The 27,237-nt window shown below is 43.8% G+C and overlaps 2 protein-coding genes and 1 pseudogene across 3 annotated transcripts in view; 1 reads left to right on the top strand and 2 right to left on the bottom strand.

Moving 5' to 3' along the window:
* The window catches only part of SLC6A17 (solute carrier family 6 member 17), a 1,289,761-nt gene that overhangs the window by 534,079 nt on the left and 728,445 nt on the right, over positions 1-27,237 (top strand). The window lies entirely within an intron of this gene.
* LOC309546967 (uncharacterized protein) lies at positions 21,808-22,812 on the bottom strand (the record flags this gene model as incomplete). Its single annotated transcript, XM_082246731.1, has 1 exon — positions 21,808-22,812. One exon carries the CDS (start codon positions 22,810-22,812, stop codon positions 21,808-21,810), a length of 1,005 nt encoding a protein of 334 aa, XP_082102857.1.
* On the bottom strand, positions 22,818-23,830 carry LOC309546668 (annotated as a pseudogene). The gene is made up of 3 exons: positions 23,754-23,830; positions 23,327-23,659; positions 22,818-23,032 (listed from the first exon to the last, which is right to left on the bottom strand). The product of its transcript is annotated as an uncharacterized misc_RNA (transcript).

Here is a 27,237-nt window from a genome sequence, read left to right as displayed (position 1 = left end):
ATACCTATCAATAGCTGTCATTATCCATCCTGGTTGCGTAACATTCCCAAAGGTCAACTAATGAGAATTAAACGGAACTGCACTAAGTCTGAGGATTACTATGTACAGAGTGAAACCCTCAAAAGTAGTTTCTAGAAAAGGGATATGACACCAATACCCTTATCACTGTAATGGAGGAGGTGACAAATATGGACCGGGCTTCCTTGTTAAATAAGTAAACGGAATAATAAGGGAATGATTTGCCCATTTATAACTACATTCTCCACACAATCCTATGAAATCAAACGTATAATCAATAGAAGGTGGGACATTTTAAAAACAGATCATACCCTGAAAGAGATCCTACTGAGTAAACCTGAGATAATCTTTAGGAGGGCCCCTAATTTAAGGGATAAACTGGTACAGAATGTTGTTGACCCTACAAGAACTCAATTATTGTTGTTTAATGACATGAAAGGTTTCTACCCATGCAATAGTGTATGATATGCACCCTAGGTCAAAAGAGACTAAGGAAAATCACCCATTTTTTATCCAAACTGACTGGTAACACCTATAAGGTTGAGTCATTCATTACTTGCGAATCAAGTTATGTGGTGTATTTATTAGAATGTGGTTGTGGCAAACAATACGTTGGTCTTACCACAAGGAGGTCAAGAGATCGACTTAGAGAGCATATTTACTGTATAAGAACAGGTTTTCGCAAGCATAGTTTATCATTACACTACCGGAAGTGCCATAATCATAATCCAAAATGCTTGAAGTTTATGGCTATCGCTTTGATTAAATCACAGTGGAGAGGATGCAATAAAACTAGAGAGGTTTCAAGACTTGAGATGTATTGGTTATACAAACTCAGATCCTCTTTTCCTTATGGGCACAATGTAGACTGGGATATTAACTGCTTTATAGGTAACAGTTGAAAGTGTATTTTTTTTTTCGTTACTCTTTACTTTTATCAAATTTAATGTGGGGGGTTTCAGTATTCAATGTGTCATCTCCAGTAATTCGTACCCGAATACCTGTCATCAGAGTACTCGAGTACCTGTCATCAGAGTACCCGAGTACCCGTCATCAGAGTACCCAAGCTTGCCATCACTCGACTCTATGGTCTTGGAGGACCAGAGCTACGGCAAACGTCATTGCATAGCAACCGGTTTAAAGGTCCCTTTTTTTTTCATTTTATTTTATTTTATTTTTTTTCATTTTATTTTATTTATTTATTTTTTTCTATCTTTTAATGTACTTGTGAGATCTGAGGACTTTTTGACCCCAGATCTCATAAAAAAAGAGGTCCTGTCATGCCTACGTATTTCTTACATAGTTACATAGTAGGTGAGGTTGAATAAAGACAATAGTCCATCCAGTTCAACCTGTGTAGGTGTGTGTGGCTGTACTCATCTCACATACCCCTGAATGTTCTGATCCTTGAGATGTAAGTCTAAGAGTCTTTTGAAAGCCACCATACTACCCGCAGAAACCACCTCTTGTGGTAGAGAATTCCACAATCTTGTAGCCCTAACAGTAAAGAACCCCCCACGTTGCCTGTGGTTAAAACGCTTCTCCTCTAATCGCATTGTATGCCCTCGAGTCCTCATGCAATCCCTTCGAATGAACAGCTTTTTTTCTAAGCTGGGATCCCCATTAAGATATTTATAAATTGCTATCATGTCCCCCCTCAGACGTCTCTTCTCCAGGGAGAATAAATCGAGCGATTGTAGACGCTCTTCATAGTCAAGGTCCTCCAATCCCCTAATTAGTTTAGTTGCCCTTCTCTGGACTCTCTCCAGCTCCAACACATCCCTCCTGAGGACTGGCGACCAGAACTGGACAGAATACTCCAGATGCGGTCGGACCAGAGTTTTATAAAGTGGAAGGATTATAGTCTTATCTCTGGAATACATCCCTTTCTTTATGCATGCTAATATTCTGCTGGCTTTGGCAGCTGCCGCTTGACATTGCATGCTGTTGCCTAATCTATCATCAACCAAGACTCCCAGATCCTTCTCCATTTTTGATTCCCCCAAGGGTTCCCCTCCTAACGTGTATTGTGTTTTTATGTTTTTAGTCCCCAAGTGCAAAACCTTACACTTCTCCACGTTAAACCTCATTTGCCATGTCGTTGCCCACTCTGTAATTTTGTCCAGGTCATTCTGTAGGATATCTGTTTCATGCTGTGCAGTTATTGCCCTGGCCAATTTTGTGTCATCTGCAAAAACTGATAACGCACTACTGATCCCGTCCTCAATGCTGTTTATGAATAAATTGAACAAGGTTGGTCCCAGGACTGAGCCCTGGGGCACCCCGCTTACAACCTCAGACCAGTCTGAGTATGCGCTGTTTATTACCACCCTTTGGACACGCCCTTTAAGCCAATTCCGTATCCAAGAGCAAACTCTGCTGTCGATACCTGCAGACCTTATTTTATAAATTAAGCGCTTGTGGGGAACTGTATCAAACGCCCTAGCGAAATCCAAGTACACCACATCTACTGGTCTGCCCCTATCTAGCTCACAGCTTACCTCCTCGTAGAATGTTAAGAGATTGGTTTGACAAGAACGCCCATTTGTAAACCCGTGCTGATTACTGCTGATGATGTTGTTGTCTTTAGCAAACTCTACGATATAGTCCCTTATCATCCCCTCCAGAAGTTTACATACTATTGATGTCAAACTGACAGGCCTATAATTTCCCGGGATATGCCTCTGGCCCTTTTTGAATATCGGAATCACGTTAGCTTTCTTCCAATCCCCTGGTACATCTCCTGTCCTAATACTGTCAGCAAAGATCAGGAACAGTGGTCTGGATATAACCTTACTGAGTTCCTTGAGTACTCTCGGATGTACGCCATCCGGGCCTGGTGATTTGTTTGTGTTAAGTTTATCCAGCCTTTCCCTGATTTCACCCTCTGTTAGCCATAGTGGCAAGTCCTGTGTATTACTACTAACCATACAGTCATGGTCAGTGTACCCCTCCTTTTCCTGTGTAAAGACTGACGAGAAAAAAGCATTCAGCACGGTTGCTTTTTCAGTGTCCTCTGTAACCATCCCCCCATCATCGCTAATTATGTGTGCAATATGCTCTGCCCTAGTTTTTTTGCTGTTGATATATTTAAAGAATTTCTTTGGGTTTTTTTTACTATCCTCCGCTATTTGTCTCTCAAAGTTGATTTTAGCCATTTTGATTTCGTGTTTACTTTTCTTATTTGCCTCCTTGTATTGCTCGAAAGCCAATACAGTGCCCTCTGATTTATATTTCTTGAAGGCCAATTTTTTTCCCCTAATAAGTTTTTTAACGCTACGGTTTAGCCAGCCAGGTTTGGCTTTGTCTCTTCTAAATTTATTTCCCATAGGAATGCACTGCAAGATGCCTTTGCCTAATATGTTCCTAAAGCATTCCCATTTTTCCTCTGTGGTCAGGGATCCCAGGGTTTGGTCCCAGTTTACCCTTTCCATCAATGAGTACAATTTTGGAAAGTTTGCCCGTCTGAAGTTTAGGGTTCTTATGTTCCCCACTTGCCTTGTTATATTGTTATTTATACTAAATGTGATCATCCTGTGATCGCTAGAGCCCAGGTTGTCCTGAACTACTACCTCCGAGATTATGTCTGGGTCATTAGTGATCAATAGATCCAGGACTGCATGTTCTCTAGTCGGAGAATCCACCAACTGTGACATGTAATTATCCAGTAAGGTTTCTGTGAATAGGCGGGCCTTCTGTGAGTGTGCAGTCCCCTCTTCCCAGTCAATGTCGGGATAATTGAAGTCCAATATGATGACTGATCCCAATTTTGCCACTTTACTCATTAGTGCTAAGGATTCCAGCTCTACCTCCTCCCCTTGGTTAGGTGGCCTATAGCAAACCCCCACAATTACTTTCCCCTTTTCTCCTTCCCTATGGAGTTCAACCCACACAGATTCTAACTCCATGCTCATCCCATCCGTAATGTCACTCCTTTCTATCACCTTTATATTGTTCTTGACATAGAGACATACCCCTCCCCCTCTTTTTCCTACCCTGTCCTTCCGGTACACCGAATACCCTTGGATATTGGCCAGCCAGTCATGTGAGGGGTCGAACCAAGTCTCTGTTATTCCCACAAGGTCTATGTCCTCCTCATGTACTAACATTTCCAACTCATCCATTTTATTAGCTAGGCTCCTGGCATTAGCATATACCCCTCTTAGTTTTACGGAAGTTGAGCGCAATTGGTGGTTATGTTTATTCCTGTTTGGTCTGAGGTTTTCCCGCACAGACCTACCGATTGGCGTTGTGGACCTACTGTCGCTGCTGACCCTACAACTGCCTTCAGTCCTCTGCTCCCTCCTGACTGATTCTACTTCTGAGCCCTCCCCCCGTCTCCTAGTTTAAAAGCCCCTCCAACTTGGTGGCCATCTTTCTCCCCAAAAGAGCTGTACCGTCCCCATTAAGGTGCAGCCCATCCTTACTAAAGAGCCGGTAGCCGACTGAGAAGTCAGCCCAGTTCTCCAGGAACCCAAACCCCTCCTTCCTACACCAATTCCTCAGCCACTTGTTAACTTCCCTAATCTCCTTCTGCCTCTCCTGTGTGGCTCGAGGTACAGGCAGTATTTCATAGAAAACCACCTTGGAGGTCCTTTTCCTCAATCTATTACCTAAGTCCCTAAAATCGTTCTTAAGGATCCTCCACCTACCTTTAACTTTGTCATTAGTGCCCACATGCACCATGACCGCTGGGTCATCCCCAGCCCCCCACATCAATCTGTCTGCCAGATCTGCGATATGCTGAACGCGGGCGCCCGGTAAACAACAAACTGTTCGGTTCACGAGATCTTTTTTACAGATTGCCCTCTCTGTCCTCTTGATAATTGAGTCCCCAACTACCACAACCTTTCTAACCTTTCCTGAGTTACAGCCCCCCTTCTTCCTGGAGCCGTCCCTCCCCTGGCAGCTGGGGGAGGGTGCATTCCTTCTATTACAAGGAATGTTTACATTCCTTGTAATAGAAATAAAAATGATCATTTTTTTTTTTAAACGGTGTAAAAATAAAAAATAATAAAATGAATAGTAAAAAAAAAATTAAAGCGCCCTGTCCCCATGAGCTCACGCGCAGAAGCGAACGCATACGGAAACCCCGCCCACATATGTAAACGGTGTACAAACCACACATGTGAGGTATTGCCGCGATCATTAGAGCAAGAGCAATAATTTGAGCCCTAGACCTCCTCTGTAACTCTAAGATGGCAACCTATAGAAATTTTTCAAGTGTCGCCTATGGGGATTTTTAAGTACCAAAGTTTGTCGCCATTCCGTGAGCATGCACAATTTTGAAGCATGACATGTTGGGTATCTATTTACTCGGCGTAACATTATCTTTCACATAATGGAAAAAATTGGCCTAACTTTACTGGTTTCTTATTTTTTTATTCAAAAAAGTGAATTTTTTCCAAAATAAAAAATATGGTGTGATAAAAAAATATTGCAATAATCTCCATTTTATTCTCTAGGGTCTCTGCTAAAAAACAAATATATAATGTTTGGGGGTTCTAAGTAGTTTTCTAGCAAAAACAACTGATTTTAGCTTGTAAACACCAAATGTCAAAAATAGGCCTAGGCAAGTGGCTAGGATGCATGATGGTGCTCCTTGGATGTTGGGCCCCTCTATATGGTTGGGCTGTGAAAAAGTCTCACACATGGGGTATTGCCATACTCAGGAGGAGTGGCAGAATGTGTGTATAACCACACATCAACATAATACACATATAGTCTCCAAGGTAGCCAAGGAACCGCATTGTGCTGAATGGTATACAGTGTGCCACATGGGGCTGCTGTGTCTGGGCTGACGCGTTTCAGGGGCGAACCCCCTTCCTGAGAGCCAAAAAAGAGTTGCGGCTGTCACCTTGGAGACTATATGTGTATTATGTTGATGTGTGGTTATGCACACCTGCTTTGTGAGTATACTATATAATTTTTAACAGTTTTAATACATTTTTAGTGGTAATGCACTATGTCGGTGCGCCCTTTTTCTTTTTTGTTGTCTCCTAGTTGGTTTCGGATACCCTTGATCCTGAAGGGGCAGCAACACCACAAGCTTGTCCACTCAAGTTCGTTTGAAGTATCTCCCTTCCCTCCGGCCTATGTTATACTCGAGCGCAGGAGAATTATTCTACTACTCGGAGTGGCAGAATGTATTTTGGGGTGTCATTTTTGCTGTGTGCATGCTATGTGTTAGGAATATCCTTTAAATTGACAACTTTGTGTTAAAAAAAAAAAAAAGTTTTCATTTTTTTCCCACATTTTCCAAAAACTTGTGAAAAAAATGACATGTTCAAACGACCCATAATGCCTCATAGAATATACGTTGGAGTGTTTGCTTTCCAAAATTGGGTCATTTTGTGGACTTTTCCATTGTATTGGTGCTCTAGGGCCTTCAAAAGTGTGTTAGGTAGTAAGAAAGTTTTATGTGTATTTATGCTCCTAGAACGCCTGAAGGTGCTACTTGGATGTGGAGTCTCTTTTTGTGGCCAGGCTGTGTAAAAGTCTCACACATGTGGTATCACCATACTCAGAAGGAGTAGCAGAATGTATTTTGGGGTGTCATTTTTGCTGTGTACATGCTATGTGTTAGAAATAGCTTATAAATTGACAACTTTGTGGGAAAAAAAGAAAAAAAAATTTGTCTTCACTTTCCCAAGAATTGTGGGAATAAATTATAACTTAAAAAAACTCACCATGCCTCTTACTAAATACCTTGGACTGTCTACTTTACAAAAAAGAAGTCATTTGGGGGATATTTGTACTGTCCTGCCAATTCAGGGCCTCAAGAATGGAGATAGGCCTTCAGTACATCTGGTGTGATCAATTTTCAGTAATTGGTACCATAGCTTCTAGACTCAATAACTTTCACACATACTAAATAATATACACTAATTTGGGTTAATTTTACCAGAGATATGTAGCAGTATAAATTTTGGCCCAAATGTATGAAGAAAAATTCATTTTTTGCAACATTTTATAATAGAAACTAAAAAAAGTGTTTTTTTTTTCAAAATGTTTGCTCTTTTTTTGCTTATATCACGAAAAAAAACCTAGTTGTGATCAAATACCACCAAAAGAAAGCTCTATTTGTGTGGAAAAAAAAGATAAACATTTGGTTTGGTTACAGTGTAGCATGACTGAGCAATTGTCATTCAAAATGTGAGACTGCTGAAAGCTGAAAATTGGTCTGGGCAGGAAGGGGGTCTAACTGCTCTGTATGGAGGTGGTAATGTGACAGATTAACAATCATAAATCAAACTTTCACTTTTTAATACTTGGTTGCAAATCCTTTGCAGTCAATTACAACCTAAAGTCTGGAACGCATAGACATTACCAGACACTGGGTTTCATCCCTGGTGATGCTCTGCCAGGCCTCTACTGCAACTGTCTTCAGTTCCTGCTTGTTCTTGGGGCATTTTCCTTTCAGTTTTGTCTTCAGCAAGTGAAATGCATGCTCAATCGGATTCAGGTCAGGTGATTGACTTGGCCATTGCATAACATTCCACTTCTTTCCCTTAAACTCTTTGGTTGCTTTCGCAGTATGCTTCGGGTTATTGTCCCTCTGCACTGTGACATGCCATCCAATTAGTTCTGAGGCATTTGGCTGAATATGAGCAGATAATATTGCCCGAAACACTTCCGAATTCATCCTGCTGCTTTTGTCAGCAATCACATCATCAATAAATACAAGAGAACCAGTTCCATTAGCAGCCATACATGCCCATGCCATGACACTACCACCACCATTCTTCACTGATAAGGTGGTATGTTTTGAATCATGAGCAGTTCCTTTCCTTCTCCATACTCTTTTCTCTTCCCATCACTCTGGTACAAGTTGATCATGGTGTCATCTGTCCATAGGATGTTGTTCCAGAACTGTGAAGGCTTTTTTAGATGTTGTTTGGCAAACTTTAATCTGGCCTTCCTGTTTTTGAGGCTCACCAATGGTTTACATCTTGTGGTGAACCCTCTGTATTCACTCTGGTGAAGTCTTCTCTTAATTGTTGACTTTGATACACATACACCTACCTCCTGGAGAGTGTTCTTTATCTGGCCAACTGTTGTGAAGGGTGTTTTCTTCACCAGGGAAAGAATTCTTCGGTCATCCACCACAGTTGTTTTCCGTGGTCTTCCGGGTCTTTTGGTGTTGCTGAGCTCACCGGTGTGTTCTTTCTTTTTAAGGGTGTTCCAAACAGTTGATTTGGCCACACCTAATGTTTTTGCTATCTCTCTGATGGGTTTGATTTGTTTTTTCAGCCTAATGATGGCTTGCTTCACTGATAGTGACAGCTCTTTGGATCTCCTATTGAGAGTTGACAGCAACAGATTCCAAATGCAAATAGCGCACTTGGAATGAACTATTGACCTTTTATCTGCTCCTTGTAAATGGGATAATGAGGGAATAACACATACCTGGCCATGAAACAGCTGAGCAGCCAATTGTCCCATTACATTTGGTCCCTTAAAAAGTGGGAGGCACATATACATACTGTTGTAATTACTACACCTTTCACCTGATTTGGATGTAAATACCCTCAAATTAAAGCTAAAAGTCTGCAGTTAAAGCACATCTTGTTTGTTTCATTTAAAATCCATTGTGGTAGTGTATAGAGCCAAAAAGATTAGAATTGTGTAGATGTCCCAATATTTATGGACCTGACTGTATATCCGTTTTGAACTTGGATTAATTATAGATGCTTTGATCAAAGTTACTTTATTTGGATATACATATGTATATTTATGTAAATTGTTTGGTATAGCGAGATTAGCGGATGTTTGTCCTTTTGAAGTGGTGAATCGCTGTTTGTTCCGGACTAGCTATATTTCTGCCTAATATCTCGGAAGTAGTCTTGAAGAATATGGCGCAGAACCGGATATGATGCGCCTAGTATATCCTTAGGACTTCAATAAAATTGTGCCGGACCGGAAGTGACGCGTCATACCTACTCCAAAATGGTGCCATCCAGTATGTAATTTATGACATTCACATGATTGCACTATATATAAGTATGGCTGGGTAGTATAAACCTTATGCCCTTTGATCATCAACTGTGGTCGGAAAGACGTTGGGTGTGGTTGTCAAGCCTGGTTGCGCCGTTGTTTTTTGTCTATGCAACGGCGTAACATGAGTGAGTAACCATGCTTTTATGTTATTTTAATGTGCTACTTTTTAATAAATAAGGATTCAACTTTAATTACTGGTGTTTCTCCTATTGCTGAGTGGGAGAGCTGGACTGTGGAGGCTATGAACGTGTGATGACAGAGTTTTTTGCATAATGCTTTCTTGAGATGCCTGCATAACATATTGGTCTGGTGAGTTTGTATTGCATGGGGGGAAGAAGGAAGAGAGCACTACATCAGTTTTCACTTAACATCACTGGTATAACCCCCTTCTCCCCCCCCCCCACTTCTGATATACCCATCCATTGCAATATCACACTATGTTGGTCCTTTTTCTCCCTTGTTTCTAAGTTACACCAGAGTTATTTATCAGTGAATCCTTTGGACAGTCGTGTTACAGCTATACCTATGGAACTTTTATGAATTTTTTGGACCTTTTTTAATATTTAGAAGGGTGAGTGATTGCCTGTTCATTTGTTTGTCATTTAGCACTGCAATCCATTATTCTTGTCTAACATAGTAAGGTTTTTATTCTATTTATTGCATGCTGCTTATACACAAGATGCGCTGATTCTTCTACTTTTACCAACTTCATTTGTCTCTACTCTTGCGTAATTTCCCTACAGCTTTAATGGTTTCACTGAACATCTCATCCACAATGGACCAGAAATTATTCAACCGTTTCATCAGCTCGATCCCCCACCCAGTCCAAGCTGGGAACCATGCCCATGCCCGATCTTGAGACGAAAACAGTTCTCTGCGAGTACTGTCTTGCACCCTTGCCTTCCTTAATAGCAGATCCTCACGATCAGCGGCAATGTATGATGTGGGTACGAGCTTCACTAAAGCACACAAACCTTTCGCATTAGGGGGCATCACCTTATAAGCCGCAGAACCACACAAAAAGTAATTGGGACCTGTCAGCACCGTACATGAAGAATCTTTCTGTCGGTGATGGGCACTAAACAGTAGCATAATAGACTGAGGGATTGCTCTCTTAGTCTGTACATTACAACCGTCCTTCCAGCAGATATACTCCGGTCTATTGGTGTCATTAAAAAGACCTGGAGTTTCATTGGTGAGATTGACTGCTATACCTGTCCCACAGGTTGTAGATTCTACAAATCTAGTTCCGGTGCCAAAACTAAATTTAAAGCACATCTGTGGACTACCTAATTGTCCCGATACCCCAATTGGATTGGGCAGCAAAGAAAAGGAGCCAGAACTAACATTAAAACTATAACTGATGTTATGACAGGTAGGGGTTTTCAAAGGGTGATTATATACATGCACATCACCACCCCAAATAATGCACTAGCAGCGTTGGTATATCCTAAAAATATACAAATCCAATAAATACTATAAAACAAAAATATTTGTTGAAGTCTCTGATGTTGGTGAGAGCGAGTTCATGCATAGAGTCCAATATGGCAAGGTAAGGAACCAAGGATAAAGATAACTAGATCATCCACTGTAGTGCATCCAAATCACAGAAAACCTCCACCTCACCGCTGTGCACGCCTGGGTAAACACCATTTACCATCAAGTCCCCAGATGTTTTCTGGACCCTGTGTAGCCCCTAAGGCTGTCCATCTCCTCTTTTCCTGCATTTCCGCTTTGGACTGCAGTTTCCTAAATTCATCTAGTGACACAACAGAGGGGATGGCTAGTATCAGGGTCTCTGCCACAGGGCTCAGAGCACCTTCCTTAGCAGCTCTATCTGCCAAGGCATTTCCATTGGCTTCCATAGTCGTCTCAGTAGTATGAGCTTTTACCTTCAGAATGGCTACCTTGTGCGGCAAGCAAAAGGCAATGAACAGTCTGTCCATTAACCCTGCATGTTTCACCGGCTTCCCCAAACTAGTCAAGAACCCCCTTGCCTTCCAGATAGGACCACAACCATGTGCCACCCCAAAAAGTGTATCTTGAATCTGTATAGAAATTGATCCTCTGATCTCTATGCACCTCAATGCCTTTTGTTAGTGCCCACAACTCAGCTTCCTGTGTGGACTTTTGGGAACCTAAAGAAACCTTCTCCACAATTTCACCAGTTGTAGTCACCGCATAACCCGTGTGTCGCTTACCATCTGGGGTGTAGTACCTGGAACCATTGACAAAAAGGTTAGCTTCTGGAATAAGGGTCTCCTTCACCGGACTGATAGCTGCTGATTCCCACTCCATCAAAGAAAGGCAATTGTGTTGTTCCTCATGTCCTACTAATGTTGGAACTTGATCAGAGAGAGAAAGAGAGATTAGTAAAGTTTTGAAAATGATTATTTTCCGCACAACCTTCTCCCACCTTCTCTTCCTCCTTAACAGGAAGGAGAGACACAGGGTTTAATTATAGTGCATCGTTTAAGGTTTACGAGGTCTCTGGAGGTCCTTCAATGTCTGTTTTCTCTGAGTGGTTAGATGTTGGGTACCCTGAGAAATGGATTGACCTAAAAAAGAACAACCTTCTCCTTGCAGAACTGGCCTAGCCTGCAATAGAGAGGTTCAGTCATTCGTACGTAAAGACACTGTCTGGCCGTGAGACCTTCGGTGGGAGTTGTCTCCCCTGGAAGGGGAATCTTGCCTCTAGGGTCTTGAGATCTTCGAACAGTTTTGGCTGCATCTGTGTTAATGAGGCAAGGGAGGGGATATTTTAATTCCTCTAGGATGTGGGCTGACACCAGTTTACCAACACCCTATGATGAGTCATAGTTGTTTCTGACCATACCTACCTTTGAAGTTTCCAGATCCTCCAGAATAAATTGCCCCTTACCCCGCAGACCACCCGGGTTGGTAGGACAAATATGCCTGATGTGCCCTGACTTTCCACATCCATAGCAGACCTGTTAAAAGAACTCATAGTTTGCCACAGAGTTAGAAGAAGAGGGTTCAGGTGTTTTGACAGGCTGTTGAGAGATAGAGACAGTGTGAGGTGGGAGAGTGTTAACAGTATCCAGGTCTGTACCGTAAGCTGAAGAAAATGAGATTAAAGTGCAGAGACAGAGTCAATAACAGGCCGTGAATCAGGAGACACAGTGACAGGTTCAGTGTCAGCGGATCTGGCTCGTCTCCGTAAGGTTAGCCCAGAAAGCTTCCTCCACTTCCCTCACAGATCGCTGGTCCCGGCTATCTCATCAGGCCAAGTATACATAATGGGGTTCTTCCAGACTGAAACCCCCCCATGCATGCCTTGCTGAATAACCATAATAGATCATAAAGCCACAATTGTGCTACGTCTAACATCTTTGTTGCCTGGAGCCTAGTCCTAAATTCAATAATGAACTCCTCTCATCTCCAGACATCAAACGTAACTTCCAAAAGAATGCACCAACTTGTTCTTGGTATAAAACAAAAAGAACAGGAAAAACAGGATTTACAATCAACCGTATTCAAAATATAGTGTAGACAATAGCTATCCTCATGGAATGCTGATTTTCAACTGCGCAACACAATCTGCCACTTAAAACAGAAACTCAGTACAAAACCGGGATGTCTATGCTCAACTCAAACTTCAGCATCTAAAACAACCACCAGTTTCTCTAATAAACGAGTTGCCGCCAAAAAACAATTCCAGCACATACACAAACCAATTGTTATACTAAAACGCGATATCTGCTGCCAAAACCAACACTGACTGATAATTTATTGCTATCCTATCGAACGAAACTAATATTACAACAGAGATGCTAAAAGGAAATATGTAACACAAATATCACAATCCCAGGTTGTATTAACTGGGAACCTTGTAGAGGACTGATATACAGGTTTCTTCCCCAAATAGACCTTAACCCCAAGCCACAAAAATTAATACAAAACACCCCATCGTTATGCAAAAGAGCAAAAGCTGCAAATGAAAAGGTCCTTTGCTAAGCTGTGTTTCTAACTTCCACAGCGGACAAAGAAAGTAAGCTTTGGTCTAAAGCAACAAATTTTCAAAAACTGAAGTGAAGTGTCTTACCACACACGGCCGGCCTTTGTTGCACTGTTTTTTTCCCGCTGTGAAGTTTAGAAACATTCGGTTAGAACTTCCTGGCCTGCCATTACTGTTGTGGAAATTAATGGAGTTTGGAGCATAGAAATTCGCTCAGTGCACTGAAAACTTTGCTGCGCTGAGAAGCGCACTTATGGATTTTATTACACGCCAAGCGCCATTAATCCATTGTACTGAAAAGTACAATGTGCAGCTCTTTTGTATAAGGTTATCCAAGTACTTAGCGAAAAGAAAGAAACAGGCACACGCTGTGTCAATTCGATGCCAACTGAAGATTTTCTGCCTTTAGAGCAGAGCCCAGGTTTATTTATAGTCCGAGAACAAAAGGGGGTTACAGGGGAGGTGGCGTCAACACAACCAATCACTGACATGTATACTTTAAAAAGTACAGTAGAAAAGGGGAGTGCATTGTTTATGGAGAAACACAGCCGTGTGCATGAGACTCTTAACTGCCAAGTAAAAGCGAAACAAAGCAACATGGCTGCCACATGGATTCTCATGGACTCGGCCACGCTAATTCACAAGCATGCACTCTCATCATAAACCTGTTAGAGTGAATCCTATATGATATAGTTCATAAAAACCATATTTGATAGTGATCATGCTACTGTTCCAGTGAATGGGACTTTACTATATCTGAATCCTGGTAAAACGGCAGATATTAAAATGATAAGAATTCCACATCACATATCTCCGCAGTGAATACTGGGGGCCCCGGCTGGCTGGGAGTTCTCCTTGCACTGCCATAGATCCAGACCGACACCACTAATAGGGATGATCAGGCTAAAGGTAGCATGCAGTCTCCATTTAATGGAAGGTTTCCACAATTACAGGTCTTTCCTCAAGGCCAGTTAAGGCAATATTCGCTGTGCACAGCGATTACTTGTAAAATGACTCTGGGAGGCATAATGGCAATTTAACTAAAACAACACCCCCCTGCTCCCTCATTGGCAGGAGGAGAGGAGCCAATCCAGGGAGCACAGCAGGGGGCAAAGGACTGTGGAACATATACAGTCAGGTCCATAAATATTGGGACATCGACACAACTCTTATCTTTTTGGCTCTATACACCACCACAATGGATTTGAAATGAAACAAACATGGTGTGCTTTAACTGCAGACTTTCAACTTTAATTTGAGAGTATTTACATCCAAATCAGGTGAAAGGTGTAAGAATTACAACAGTTTGTATATTTGCCTCCCACTTTTTAAGGTACCAAAAGTAATGGGACAATTGGCTGCTCAGCTGTTCCATGGCCAGGTGTGTGTTATTCCCTCATTATCCCATTTACAAGGAGCAGATAAAAGGTCCAGAGTTAACTTCAAGTGTCCTATTTGCATTTGGAATCTGTTGCTGTCAACTCTCAACATGAGCTCCAAAGAGCTGTCACTATCAGTGAAGCAAGCCATCATTAGGCTGACAAAAACAAAACAAACTCATCAGAGAGATAGCAAAAACATTAGGTGTGGTCAAATCAACTGTTTGGAACATCCTTAAAAAGAAAGAACGCACCGGTGAGCTCAGCAACACCAAAAGACCCAGAAGACCACGGGAAACAACTGTGGTGGATTACCGAAGAATATTTCCCTGGAGAAGAAAACACACTTCACAACAGTTGGCCAGATCAAGAACACTCTCCAGGAGGTAGATGTATGTGTGTCAAAGTCAACAATCAAGAGAAGACTTCACCAAAGTTAATACAGAGGGTTCACCACATGATGTAAACCATTGGTGAGCCTCAAAAACAGGAAGACCAGATTTGAGTTTGCCAAACAACCTCTAAAAAAGCCTTCACAGTTCTGGAACAACATCCATTGGACAGATGAGACCAAGATCAACTTGTAACAGAGTGATAGGAAGAGAAGAGTATGGAGAAGGAAAGGAACTGCTCATGATCCAAAGCATACCATTTCATCAGTGAAGCATGGTGGTGGTAGTGTCATGGCGTGGGCATGTATGGCTGCCAATGGAACTGGTTCTCTCGTATTTATTGATGATGTGACTGCTGACAAAAGCCACAGGATGAATTCTGAAGTGTTTCAGGCAATATTATCTGCTCATATTCAGCCAAATGCTTCAGAACTTATTGGACGGCGCTTCACAGTGCAGATGGACAATGACCCGAAGCATACTGTGAAAGCAACTAAAGAGTTTTTTAAGGGAAAGAAGTGGAATGTTCTGCAATGGCCAAGTCAATCACCTGACCTGAATCCGATTGAGCATGCATTTCACTTGCTGAAGACAAAACAGAAGGGAAAATGCCCCAAGAACAAGCAGGAACTGAAAACAGTTGAAGTAGAGGCCTGGCAGAGCATCACCAGGGATGAAATCCAGCGTCTGGTGATGTCTATGCATTCCAGACTTCAGGCTGTAATTGACTGCAAAGGATTTGCAACCAAGTATTAAAAAGTGAAAATTGATTTATGATTGTTAATCTGTCCCATTACTTTTGGTCCCTTAAAAAGTGAGAGGCACATATACAAACTGTTGTAATTCCTACACTGTTTACTTGATTTCGGTGTAAATACCCTCAAATTAAAGCTGAAAGTCTGCAGTTGTGGTGGTGTATAGAGCCAAAAAGATTAGAATTGTGTCGATGTCCCAATATTTATGGACCTGACTGTAGTTACCAATACAAATGGCCTCATATCAGTTCCTGGGGACAAAAACTACACAGATCATCTGCCCTCAGAAGAAAGAAGAGAAGGACACCAAGAAGCTGCCTGGGAGCTGGTGCGGACACAATGATAGGGATGTAACGATATCAAAATCTCACGGTACGATACAATTTCGATATTGACCTCACGGTGCGATATTTATTGCGATATTGTGGAAAAGCTCAGCCTGAGCGCAGGACTATTAGAACAAATCTCTAATACTGTATTGAAGAAATAAGTTTGCAAATGTGAAAGCAAAGCCACATAAAAATCACTTTGAAATATATACATCACTCACTCAGTCACTCACTACCTTCTCTCTAAGAAGACACCACATTTTGGGCCCACTTGTCCCCACTAGCACCTACTATGATACCTCTTCTCTTAGCACTGTCTTCTCAATGTGCTCACTCTGAGAACTATCCTCTCTTTCTGTGTAAATCCAATCCAGTAGTAAAGTACATGAGTGGCGTCAGTGTTTTTTTTTTTTCATTTAATTCCTTATACACATTACTCACCGGCGGTCCAGTGTCACTGTCTTGCCGTGGTGCCTGCGGTGGAAGCTGGCTCTGCTCCGCCGAGTCCGCCGCTCTCGTGCGCTGGCTCCGCCTCCGCCCCACAACCCGCCCACCCACACTACTCCAACCAACTGGCAGCCGCTCGCCTCGGCTCGGCCAGTAAGCAAGCAGCACTGCAGCATAGAAGCATAGAGGTGAGTGAGTGACAGCAGACAGGAGCCGACGAGACAGACGGCAGCCAGACCGCGCACCCACGACGATTTCGGGCCATGTAAAACACCGCGATACAGCGATAGCGGTAATATCGTTACATCCCTACACAACGAGGCAAGGGAGAAGACCGGACCCAGGAGAGATGTTGGCTTTCCATGTCGGTGTGCCGTTCCTCCCGCAGATCCACAGCCGGTCAGGGACATCCTGCCTGAGAGGAGGATCCCAGGTGCAGCTCCCGGCACATCTGCAGATGAAACATTCTGGTTGTTAGGTAACCAGTCGGACTACATGAAGAGCCTTCCTGCCAGAACATCTCCTTTGGTCCTGGGTCACAGAATTGGTGAGCGGGCATTTGCCCAACTTACAGAAATACAAAGACACTGCATGCAGACAATGTTGCTTATTTTGTAAGTAGAACACTGTGCTGCACTCATCCTCTGCCGGGCACACACATACACCAAGGGCTGCGGGTATATAGTGAATGAGCGGTGTGATCTGACGTGGAAGTTACATTATTGAACCAAATTGGGTACATTGTCTGTGGTTCTTTAGGCCCGTGGTGTCAGGAGACAGAAGGTGAGGTCTGACATAAGAAAGGGTCATTCCTCTGCCCTCCTCCTGTCTAGACTCATAGAGCCTAATTTAAGTAAAGTTGGTGATCTGTTAAAATGTTTGCCATTTCATGATCTGTGATTGTTAAGGTGTCTCTCTGCTTTTGGGGTTATTCACCTTAAAGGAGTGCCCTGAAAGCACAGTCAGACAGTATTATCGAGTTTTATTGCTCTTAACCTTCAGTCCTTCAGTCTTCATTACCACACAGCTGATTTACTTGAGATATATTTGTCTACTGTTCTGTTATACTGTTAATGATTGTTCCATGCTTAAGACATTTCACAGTAAAGATATTTTCTGTGTTTACTATAATTTGTGCCCTTTCACTGTGGTGTTTGCACAAACATTATTGGCAGGTGTGCCAGAGGGGCGGAGACTGTTTTTGGGGTTGAGAGGCAGAGTATACAACCAAATATACTCAAGCGGCTCCTCCAAGGGTAGCTCTACACGTGGCGGCTCGTCCGGGTTACCTTTACTCTGCAATCAACTCCTGAAGACAGTACCCCTCAAACACCAAGATGGACCCTGCTATCACAATTCAGTGGTGTGGAGCTGTTTGTAGTGATATTCCTGGCAGTGACTGGACTGAGAATTTGGCCATTAAGCACTGGTTGCCTTAGATATAGGTCAAAGAATACACATTTTGGATGTGAAGACAGATCCTAGCTCCAATCGTACCTGTCCCGACGAATAAGAAAGGAGTTCCTGACCGTGGATGTCAATGTTTTGCTACTTCATCCGGATCAAACTCTAATCCAGAGGACTTCACATCCTCTGAAAGTTTCTCTTTTCCTTTAATAGCCGAGTTTGAGAAACTAGTCGAAGGGCTCCTTAAGAATCCAGTAATGCCAACTGATTACAGTTATCACAAGCTACAGTTCTTCTCAGGGAAAGTACCCACACTCTCAGGGAGGGATGATTTTGACACCTCCATTGATCAAGCTATTCAAGCTGTTGAAGAGTGGTAAACAGAGTTGTATAAAGTACTCGAAACCCATACTTGAGTAAAAGTACAAGTGCTCTATCAAAAAGTGACTTGAGTAGAAGTGGAAGTGCTCAATCAAAAAGACACTTGAGTAGAAGTACTAAAGTATTCAACATTTTTTGTACTTAAGTATTACAAGTAGTTTTTTTTTTTTTTAAATTTGCTACTCAAGTACTGAAAGCAAAAGTACCAATAGTTTTGAAAAAAAAAATGCTACTCAAGTACTGAAAGTAAAAGTACAAGTACTGTGTTTATGTAGTTATTAAAGAAAGAAGTCAAAAGTTTGAACATCATATTGTTTTTTATTATTTCAAATGCAGCTTTTATTTATACATACAGTAGCATTTATTTTCATATGCGCTGATAATACATGTTTTGAGCTTCATGAAACCTGCCATCTACTGTTCTGGCAGTGGTAATTTTTATAATAGTAACGAGTAACTATGCAGCAGAAAAAAAAAAAAAATATTGGAGTAGAAGTATTGAAATCATTGAAAAATGTAGTGAAGTAAAAGTGGAAGTAGGAGAAAAAAATTTTACTCTAGGAAAGTACAGATACCGCCTTTCGGTACTTAAGTACGATAGTGAAGTAGTTCTACTTAGTTACTATACATCTCTGGTGGTAAATGGCCGACATAGTAAAGAGGCAGAGAGTGTTTAAAAGTCTGTGGGCCCCAGCTTTGGATGTAATTAGGAATTTAAAATGGGCTAAGCCCAGCTTCACTGTTTCCGGGTGTTTGGAAGCGAGAATGCCCAAGTCCGTTGAAAAGGGTAGAAGGCTGGTAGAGACCACAGAAAAGAACTGGAGAGTGTCGCATAAGGTCGCCTGCCAGGTTTCAAGCCATCTCAGCTACTTCAGGTAGCCCCCAGTCAAGATGTGACAAAAGCGTGGAGAGAAGGCCTGGGCCTTCAAGAAGAACCTTTCCTGATACTGTAAGGGAAAGACCTGCATGTTTCAGTGAGAAATGTGCACCAACCTCCATAACGTCACCAGAAACAGCATTTTGAGCACTGAAGAGGAGAGAGGTGCGAGTCCAGTCAGCCACACCTGTTACTTCAAATGCTTCTACCAAACTTCCTGCCAAGTTGGTAAGCCCCTTGCCTGTAGTACCTGTCTTAGTTGAAGAAATCTACACAAGAGCCCTTTTTGACTCAAGTGCTCAAGTTACTTTGCTGACTAGAGACTTTTCAGGAAAAGTTTGTGTCCTACATACTCCTGCGGTAGGTGAAAGACATAGAGATCCAGGGTATTCGAACTGAGGATTCCCCTTGTGACAGTTACCTGCAAATAAAGTTATGTGATTCATTGAGGGTTGGACAGCCTCATAACTTTGAAACACTGGCCATTTTGTGCCCTTAATTACCAGGGTTAATAGGAAGTTCTTTGATCATAGGGACCAACACAGATCTGGTAAAATGGCTGTTTGCCCCTGTTGTCCCCAGATGTGATTCCTTACCTTCCATGTCAGAAGGAGGCCCCCGAAGACTCTCAATTTTCTATAGTGTAGGAAGAAGGACCTGTTGTGGAAGAAGAAGCAGCTGATCTGCAGGAGGAGAAATATTTTTACAGGAAGAAGAGGCTAGTGAGCCTACACTGCCTGAACCTGGGGAACAGAAAGCGTGAGGTGTTATCTGCCCACCCAAGAGATTGACTCATGATGTGTTGGGTGAGAGCTCTGAAGAAGTTATCCTCACCTCTCAGAGGATTCTTGACATGCCTGTTCTTTCTCTGAGATTTGATGGAGGGCAATCCCAACTCACTCCCCGGCACAACTGGCAGGGCCATCCCCACAAAGGTTGCTTGTGGACAGGACAACCCCCCATCCTATACCGATTGGTGGGATGTTTCTCTGTAAACCCTGTGTCATAAAATTAGTTGTTTGAGTTTGAGCTTTGGTTCATGTAAGTGTTAATTATTTGCTGCTTTTTTTGCATAAACTTGTTTTCTCCGTGTGTAGTTTGAAAGCATTTAACAAGTTTGAGACTTTGCCGCCTTTGGAGGACATGATGCTAGGCTCAGAGAGGGACACAGGAGTCTGTCAGCAGTTGCGGGGAATTTCCCCCCTTCCTCTCCTTACTGAATTCTGAGTATGCCTCACACAGGCAGCTGCCCATCCTGCTCCCTTCCCTGCTTCCTCGTTGACAGGAGGAGAGGAGTCAATCCAGGGAGGAAAGCAGGGGCAAAGGATCATGGGACATGTAGTCCCCAACACAAACGGCCCCATAGCAGTGATTTGGATTTGGACCAGAGCAGTCCTCAAATATATATCTGCTCCTTCCTAATGTCATTTGCGCGCAAAAATGAATCAACCACGCTGACACACAGTTCAGTCAAAAAGTCAATTCTAATTTTAATTGTTCCTCTTTTGTCCTTATAAAGACTGAGGAAAATCCATTACAGGAAATAGTCATATATAATATGTATAAGCTAGCAATTGGAGTATCTATTTATCTAAGATTTTCTTCCAGGATATGACAGCCTTCTCTTTTGAGTGGAGTCTCTCTCTGGAGTCACCATCTTGCTTCTCCGAAAGGAGGGGTGATCTAACAAGCATTTTTGAGTAAGGAATAAAAATGCAGCGGTAACATATATTTACAAATATATATATACAAATAGAGTATGCATCACAAACTGAGATAGGCATTTCACTTTAACCATCAATTTCAGGATTACATCCATTACAGTTTCCCCCCTTGAAATGTCTATTTGAGTCTGTCCCTATTGATCCTAGCTCATCTGTCCTCATGTGCCTGGGAAATCTTTTGATGCCGCACGTTAGACAGGTGATTACTAATTAATCAACTCCCTTGCCACGGTCTTTGCACGTGGGAAGTCAGATGCTCTCCCTATGGCCCTATGGATCATAGTGTGGGGTGGGAAGTGTCTGTAATGGGGTACATGGTTCTTCATAGTCTTCATCACATCCCATATCCTGATTTACGAATGTGGGGGTGGTTTGGTCTATTGCCTTTTCCATAAACTTCCTCAAACATGGGAGTACACAACAGACCACTAAAGCAAGGAGAATTAGGATGATCAACACAGTCATTCCTATCTGTGCCAGAACTTTCTGCCACCCACTCATCCAATTAAAATATTGATCCCATGGGTCTGTGACCCCTGAATTTTTCTTTAGTTCAACTGATAGGTTCTCTAATTTCTTAAGTGCTAATGTGACCTTACCATTTGGACCGGTGTTGTCTGGGATAAAGGTACAACAGGTACTGGTCTTATCTATCATGGTACAGACTCCCCCTTTCTCTGCTAACATCATATCCAGAGTCATCCGATTTTGGAAGGTCATTTGGGAAGTGGCTTCTAGTTGTTCAGCTATCCCCTGGAATGCATCCTTGGTGTAGTTAACAAACCTTTGTTGGTTATAATATATATAGTTTATCCAGTCCACATTCCTATTAACCGTTATTATGGGGATTAAAGATTCAAAACCGGCCTTAACCTGGTCCCGGGCCTTGTATTCATCGGGGACCCCCCTTGGAACTCCGATGGCATCTATGTACACATGAGGATCAAAGCTTCCAGGGAGAACTTCCAGTTTCATCCTCTTACCCGGAGTCGGGTTGGTGTGTGTGTCATAAATACTTTCTGTCAGAATGTGCAGAGGCATGATGGCCTTCGCCAAGGCACACTCTCCTCTCCATTCCCCCTCTAACCTGGTTCTTATGTGCATGTCTCCACACACCCATTACACATCTCCTAGGGATTGGCTTTGGTTTTGTACCATATTAGCTGGAATACGACTGTAAGAGGCACAGTAACCTTTTGGAAAATTACCTAAGTTCCTACCTTTCCCTGCATAATTGGCATGACAGGTATAATTCCCAGAGTAGATTGTAATAGTTTCTTTAGATCTTGGGGCCCTGGTATTGATAGGATATTCCACCTTCCATTTCTCACAAGCTAAGTAATCAGTGGATGTGTTGGTGAAGAGGCTTAGAAAACACTCTTCAGCTTTTTCAGGTATGTTCAGCGGGACTGTACCTAAATGCGGTCTGGCACTGCCACAGACGTAGCAGTTGGTCCTATTGTGCTTATTAGCACTATATCTCATCCACTCTAGCCAAAAGTTGATCTCCGAAAAACCTGTCTCGGCTGCCATTGTATCTTCAAAGGTGGGATCTGCTATTGCAATCATGTCTCCCAAAGTCTGTACATGAGGTTTTAAAGGATTCGATGGGAGCCATTCATTGTTGTCATACATATCTTCTAATCGGAAAGACCCTCTATGACCCTTGTAACCTCCTCCAAACCACCATCCCAACACGTACTCACCCCGATCCGAGGGACTCGGGTTCCGTATGTTTAGAACAAGTGTCATACTAGGCCTTGGCTTGTGGAGGGTGAGACGGGTCAACAAGGGCTCTCCTAGGCTATCCTTGCTATCATAGGCTGGTTGAGGTTGATATCCCCAGGGAGTCCCTGTGTTCCAAGCTGCTGCTCCCCAGTAGTCACAGTTTTTTCCCCATGACCCCTTGGTGACACAGATATACCCTTCTCCATGTCCTTTCTCATGCCATTCCCATCTGCTACTACATTCGGGACATGGGAGCACCTTACATGCATGAAAGTCAAATGTGTCTACATGGGTATCAGAGGAGTTATACCAGAAAGTGACTTCTCCATTTTTCTCAGTAATGGCTGCATGTCCTGCTCTGGTTGTACCCAACAGAAAAAGGATATACAAGATCATGATCTGTCCTCGTCCACGTCCTCAGGTACGGGGACTCTCTTGCAGTGGGAGGCGTGTATCCAGGTGTTCTTCCCAGCCACTTTCACTGATGTGGCAGTTATCAGGAGAACTTGGAAGGGTCCATCATATCTGGGTTCAAGAGGGGTTTTTCGTATGAATCTCTTTATCAACACCCAGTCACCGGGAAAGGGCTTGTGTGTTCCTGTATCTAGTTCAGGATCTGGAATGGAAGAAAATACTTTCGCATGGATACAGGTTAATTCAGGAGATAAAGCAGTTACATAATCAGTCAATACATCAGATTGAAGTTGTAACTGTTGTGGAAAGTAACACCCTAGTCTAGGGGCCAAGCCAAAGAGTATCTCATAGGGTGATAGACCATGGTTTCCTGAGGGAGTGTACCTGACACTAAACAAAGCAATAGGTAGACTGTCTGGCCAGCTCATCCCTGTTTCCTGGGACATTTTTAACATCCTAGACTTTATTGTACCATTTAATCTCTCTACCTTCCCACTGCTTTGAGGGTGGTATGGGGTGTGGAAGGCTAGAGTAACCCCTAAAGCTGTCCATATCTCTTTGGTTACTGAGGCCGTGAAAGCCGGCCCTTGATCACTCTATAACCTCTGGGACGCCATATCTGCACACCACTTCTGCTAGGAGCTTTTTAGCTGTGGTCTTCGCCGTCATATTGGTGACAGGGAAAGCTTCCGGCCAGGAAGAGTACATATCTATGATTACTAAAGCGTACTCGTATCGGCCACTCTTTGGCATCTGAATGTGGTCAATCTGTATTCTCTGGAATGGATACTGAGCCTTTGCTAGATGTTTTATGGGTACTCTCTCCGTCCTTCCAGGGTTGCATTTAGCACAGATAATACATGATTTGCAAAAGCTGCTGGTGAGGGGGCGTGGCGACCGCTGGCTAAGATGGCCGCTTAGACCTTGAGCTCCGGCGTGTACCCGGTCTATTCAATCTCCACAGCCTACCACAGAGACGATCGCAGCCCATCTGCACCATTTTCGGGCGTCCGAAGTCCCGCTGCATCCACCGATCATGGCAAGGAGGAAGCTGGAGCAGCCTGTCGTGCGCAAATTATCGGAGTTTTTCAAGCCGGCCACCGCCGGTCTTCAACAAAATGGCGCCGGCACCTCTCCTCTGCCTCAGCGCGTCCGCCCTCTTGCGGCGGCGCGCACCGATGACGCGGCTCCTCCTACGGCTCCAGGGCTCTCCACCCAGCCGAATCCAATGCGGCCATCTCGCTCCTCGGACTCCTCGCCCTCTACACCCTCCACACAAAGCCCGGCTAAGTCCCGACCGAGGTGGGAGGAAGCTCTGCCGACCCTGGAACACCCGGACATGGAGGTGAGTGCTGCTGCCAGCCACACTACCCACGCTGAGGCCTATACCCCCTCACCTGATCCCTTTGCATCCCTGGTGACCACAGGCAAACCTATTACGGACACAGCCTTAAAAGACATGATGTCTATGTTCCATGCTTCCCTGCAAGCCAATATCTCTGCCTCCATAGCATACTGCCAAAGAGAATTGCATGGGATGGGAGATAGAGTACATACCATTGAGGAGAAAATGGGAGAATTTACAGCGTCTTATAATACCCTTGTAGACTCCCACACAGCTCAACAAACTGACATTCGCCACATCCAAGCCAAACTAGCGGACCTTGAAGACCGTTCACGGCGAAATAACTTGAAGATTCGCGGTATTCCGGAATCTGTTCTCCCTAACCAATTGCCTACCTATGTGAGAGATCTTTTCCAGAAATCGGTACCTGAGCTTACTAATGCGGACTTGACAATTGACAGGATCCATCGCATCCCCAAGCCCTCCTTCCTCCCACAAGAAGTTCCCCGGGATGTTTTGCTTAGGATACACTTTTTTCAGGCAAAGGAAAAGATTCTTGAGACTTTCCGACGCAAGGACCGCCTGCCTGAACACGCCGCTACTCTCCAGGTACTCCCTGATTATTCCCAATATACGCTACAGCAACGACGTAACCTTAACTCTGTGACTAAAGCCCTCAGGAATCACAAAATCATATATAAATGGAAGTATCCAGCCAAACTTTGCATCACCTACCAAGGATCGACGACCCAAATAACTACGATTGACCAAGGGATACGCCTGCTACAGCAATGGGGTATAGTCCCTGAGCCTCCAGACCATTCTCCAAGCAGCAGCGCCCCACTTTTGCCTACTCACGTCCAACCGGATTGGCAGCTCGCATCCAGATCGTCCAGATCATCTAACCATTACAAGTGAATTCACCACATATCATCCTGACGGGTACGCCCGGCTCCGCTGTCTCTGATGGACACCCAACACCGTGTCCATGAACCCCGCAATCTCCGCAATACAGATTGCTCACCTGGTCCCCATGGGCCAAGTTCTTTTTACCTCCCCCTCCCTCCTTGTTTGTCGTGTCCTTTGTCCTATGTTGTGTCTATCCCCTTTTTTTTTCTCTCTCTCCACAACTCCAGGTAGAGACTCCGGTTTTGCATTCATCCGCTACACACGCAGCTGGACTTCGCTCACTATCTTGATTCAACTTTGTCCTTGTCACGGCTTTAATTCCTCTGCTGAGTTCTTCATCGCCTGCAATCGATCTTCAATGACCGTCTCCTACTCAGGTACTTTTTTCCACGGTGCTGCTCATAGTCCCTGTTGGACTATGGCCTTGCCCCTTGTCCCTCACTTTCTATCCACCACTGATGGACTTGCCTCTATGCCCCGAAGGACTGCCTCTCTTCACTGACCCCGGCACCTCTGTGTCCCCTTATCCACCCCCATGACGCCCTTGCACTTCCTCTCACTGAACATTAAGGGTCTCAACCACCCGGCTAAGCGCTACTCCTTGTGGCAAGAAGCACTTTCTTCCAAGGCGGACATTCTTGCAGTCCAAGAGACTCACTTCAAGCTGGGATCTACCCCCAAATGTTCCCATCAGGAATTCCCACACGTCTTTCTAGCATCATCCAACGAAAAGAAGAGGGGGGTGTTGATAGCTGTCCGTGCCTCGGTGTCCTTCGCTTACTCCAGGGTGGTGCAGGACACGGAGGGACGGTATCTCATTGTTAATTGTACTTTGGATGGCTGCCATTACACGTTAGTTAATGTATATGCGCCTAACACTCACCAATTGCGTTTTCTACGTAAATTATATGCTAAGGTAAAAAAATTAACGGTGGGCAAATTGATCATCTGTGGGGACTTCAATTTGGTGCCAGACCGCGTCATGGACTCCTCCTCCAATCCTAAATCGAAGTTGCCTTCACTGGCTGCTTTAACACATGCCGAAGGACTCCATGACGTGTGGAGGTACCAACACGCGGAAGAAAGAGGTTATACTTATTTCTCACCCTGTCACAACACTTACTCCAGGATCGACTTGTTCTTGGTAGATTCTGCCACTCTGCCCCTAGTAGTTGACACTGACCTTTCCCCTATCACGTGGTCCGACCATGCGGCAATACACATGACCATTTCCACCGGCCCTGCAAACCCATCCTCCTATATTTGGCGTTGTAACAACTCCATCTTATCTGACCCTGACTCCCTTAAACACTTGCAATCACAAATGAGAGAATTCTTTGAGACCAATGACACACCAGATGTCAGCCCAACCACCCTCTGGAACACCCACAAGGCGTTCGTCAGGGGAATCCTCATACAGCTGGGCTCTCGCCTTAAAAAGAGATATCAACAGAAGTTGAGGGACCTCACTGCAGAAATTCACTCACTAGACACTATCAATGCCACCGCACCCTCCCCCGCTAATGCATCCAAACTCACATCCTTGAGATTAGACCTCCGGCGTCTCCTTATTGACCGTCACGACAAAATGTTGGCCCGACTGCGTTTACAGTATTACTCGTCCCACAATAAGGCAGGCAAATTCCTGGCCTCTCGGCTACGTGCCAAACGAATAAAATCCAGGATAGACTCTATTACCCACCCACACACTGGTGAAAAATTAACCCACCCCCAAAAAATTGCTGATGCCTTCGCAGACTACTACGGATCCCTATATAACCTGCGTGATGACAAAGACACCCCCCAGCCCAGCGCCTGTGACATAAAAGCATTCCTTGACCGCCTTGATCTACCAACACTCTCTACAGACTCCCTTGCCTACCTGAACCGCCCTTTCTCAACCCAAGAATTAGCCAAAACTCTTAAAGCCCTTCCCCTCCGTAAATCCCCAGGTCCGGACGGCCTGACAAATGAGTATTATCACACCATGCAAGACACCCTAATTCCCCACATGCTCCCTTTATTTTCCACGGCCATCCAAACCGGTACTCTTCCGTCAGAAATGCTCCTAGCTAATATCACCACCCTCCCCAAACCCGGTAAACCACCATCCACACCCGCGAATTTCAGGCCCATTTCGCTATTAAACACTG

Source organism: Pelophylax lessonae (genome assembly GCF_965119305.1).
Source record: "Pelophylax lessonae genome assembly, chromosome: 2".
NCBI classification, from domain to species: Eukaryota; Metazoa; Chordata; class Amphibia; order Anura; family Ranidae; genus Pelophylax; species Pelophylax lessonae.
Note: the sequence above shows the minus strand (reverse complement) of the source record. Positions and strands in the feature narration are given on the sequence as shown.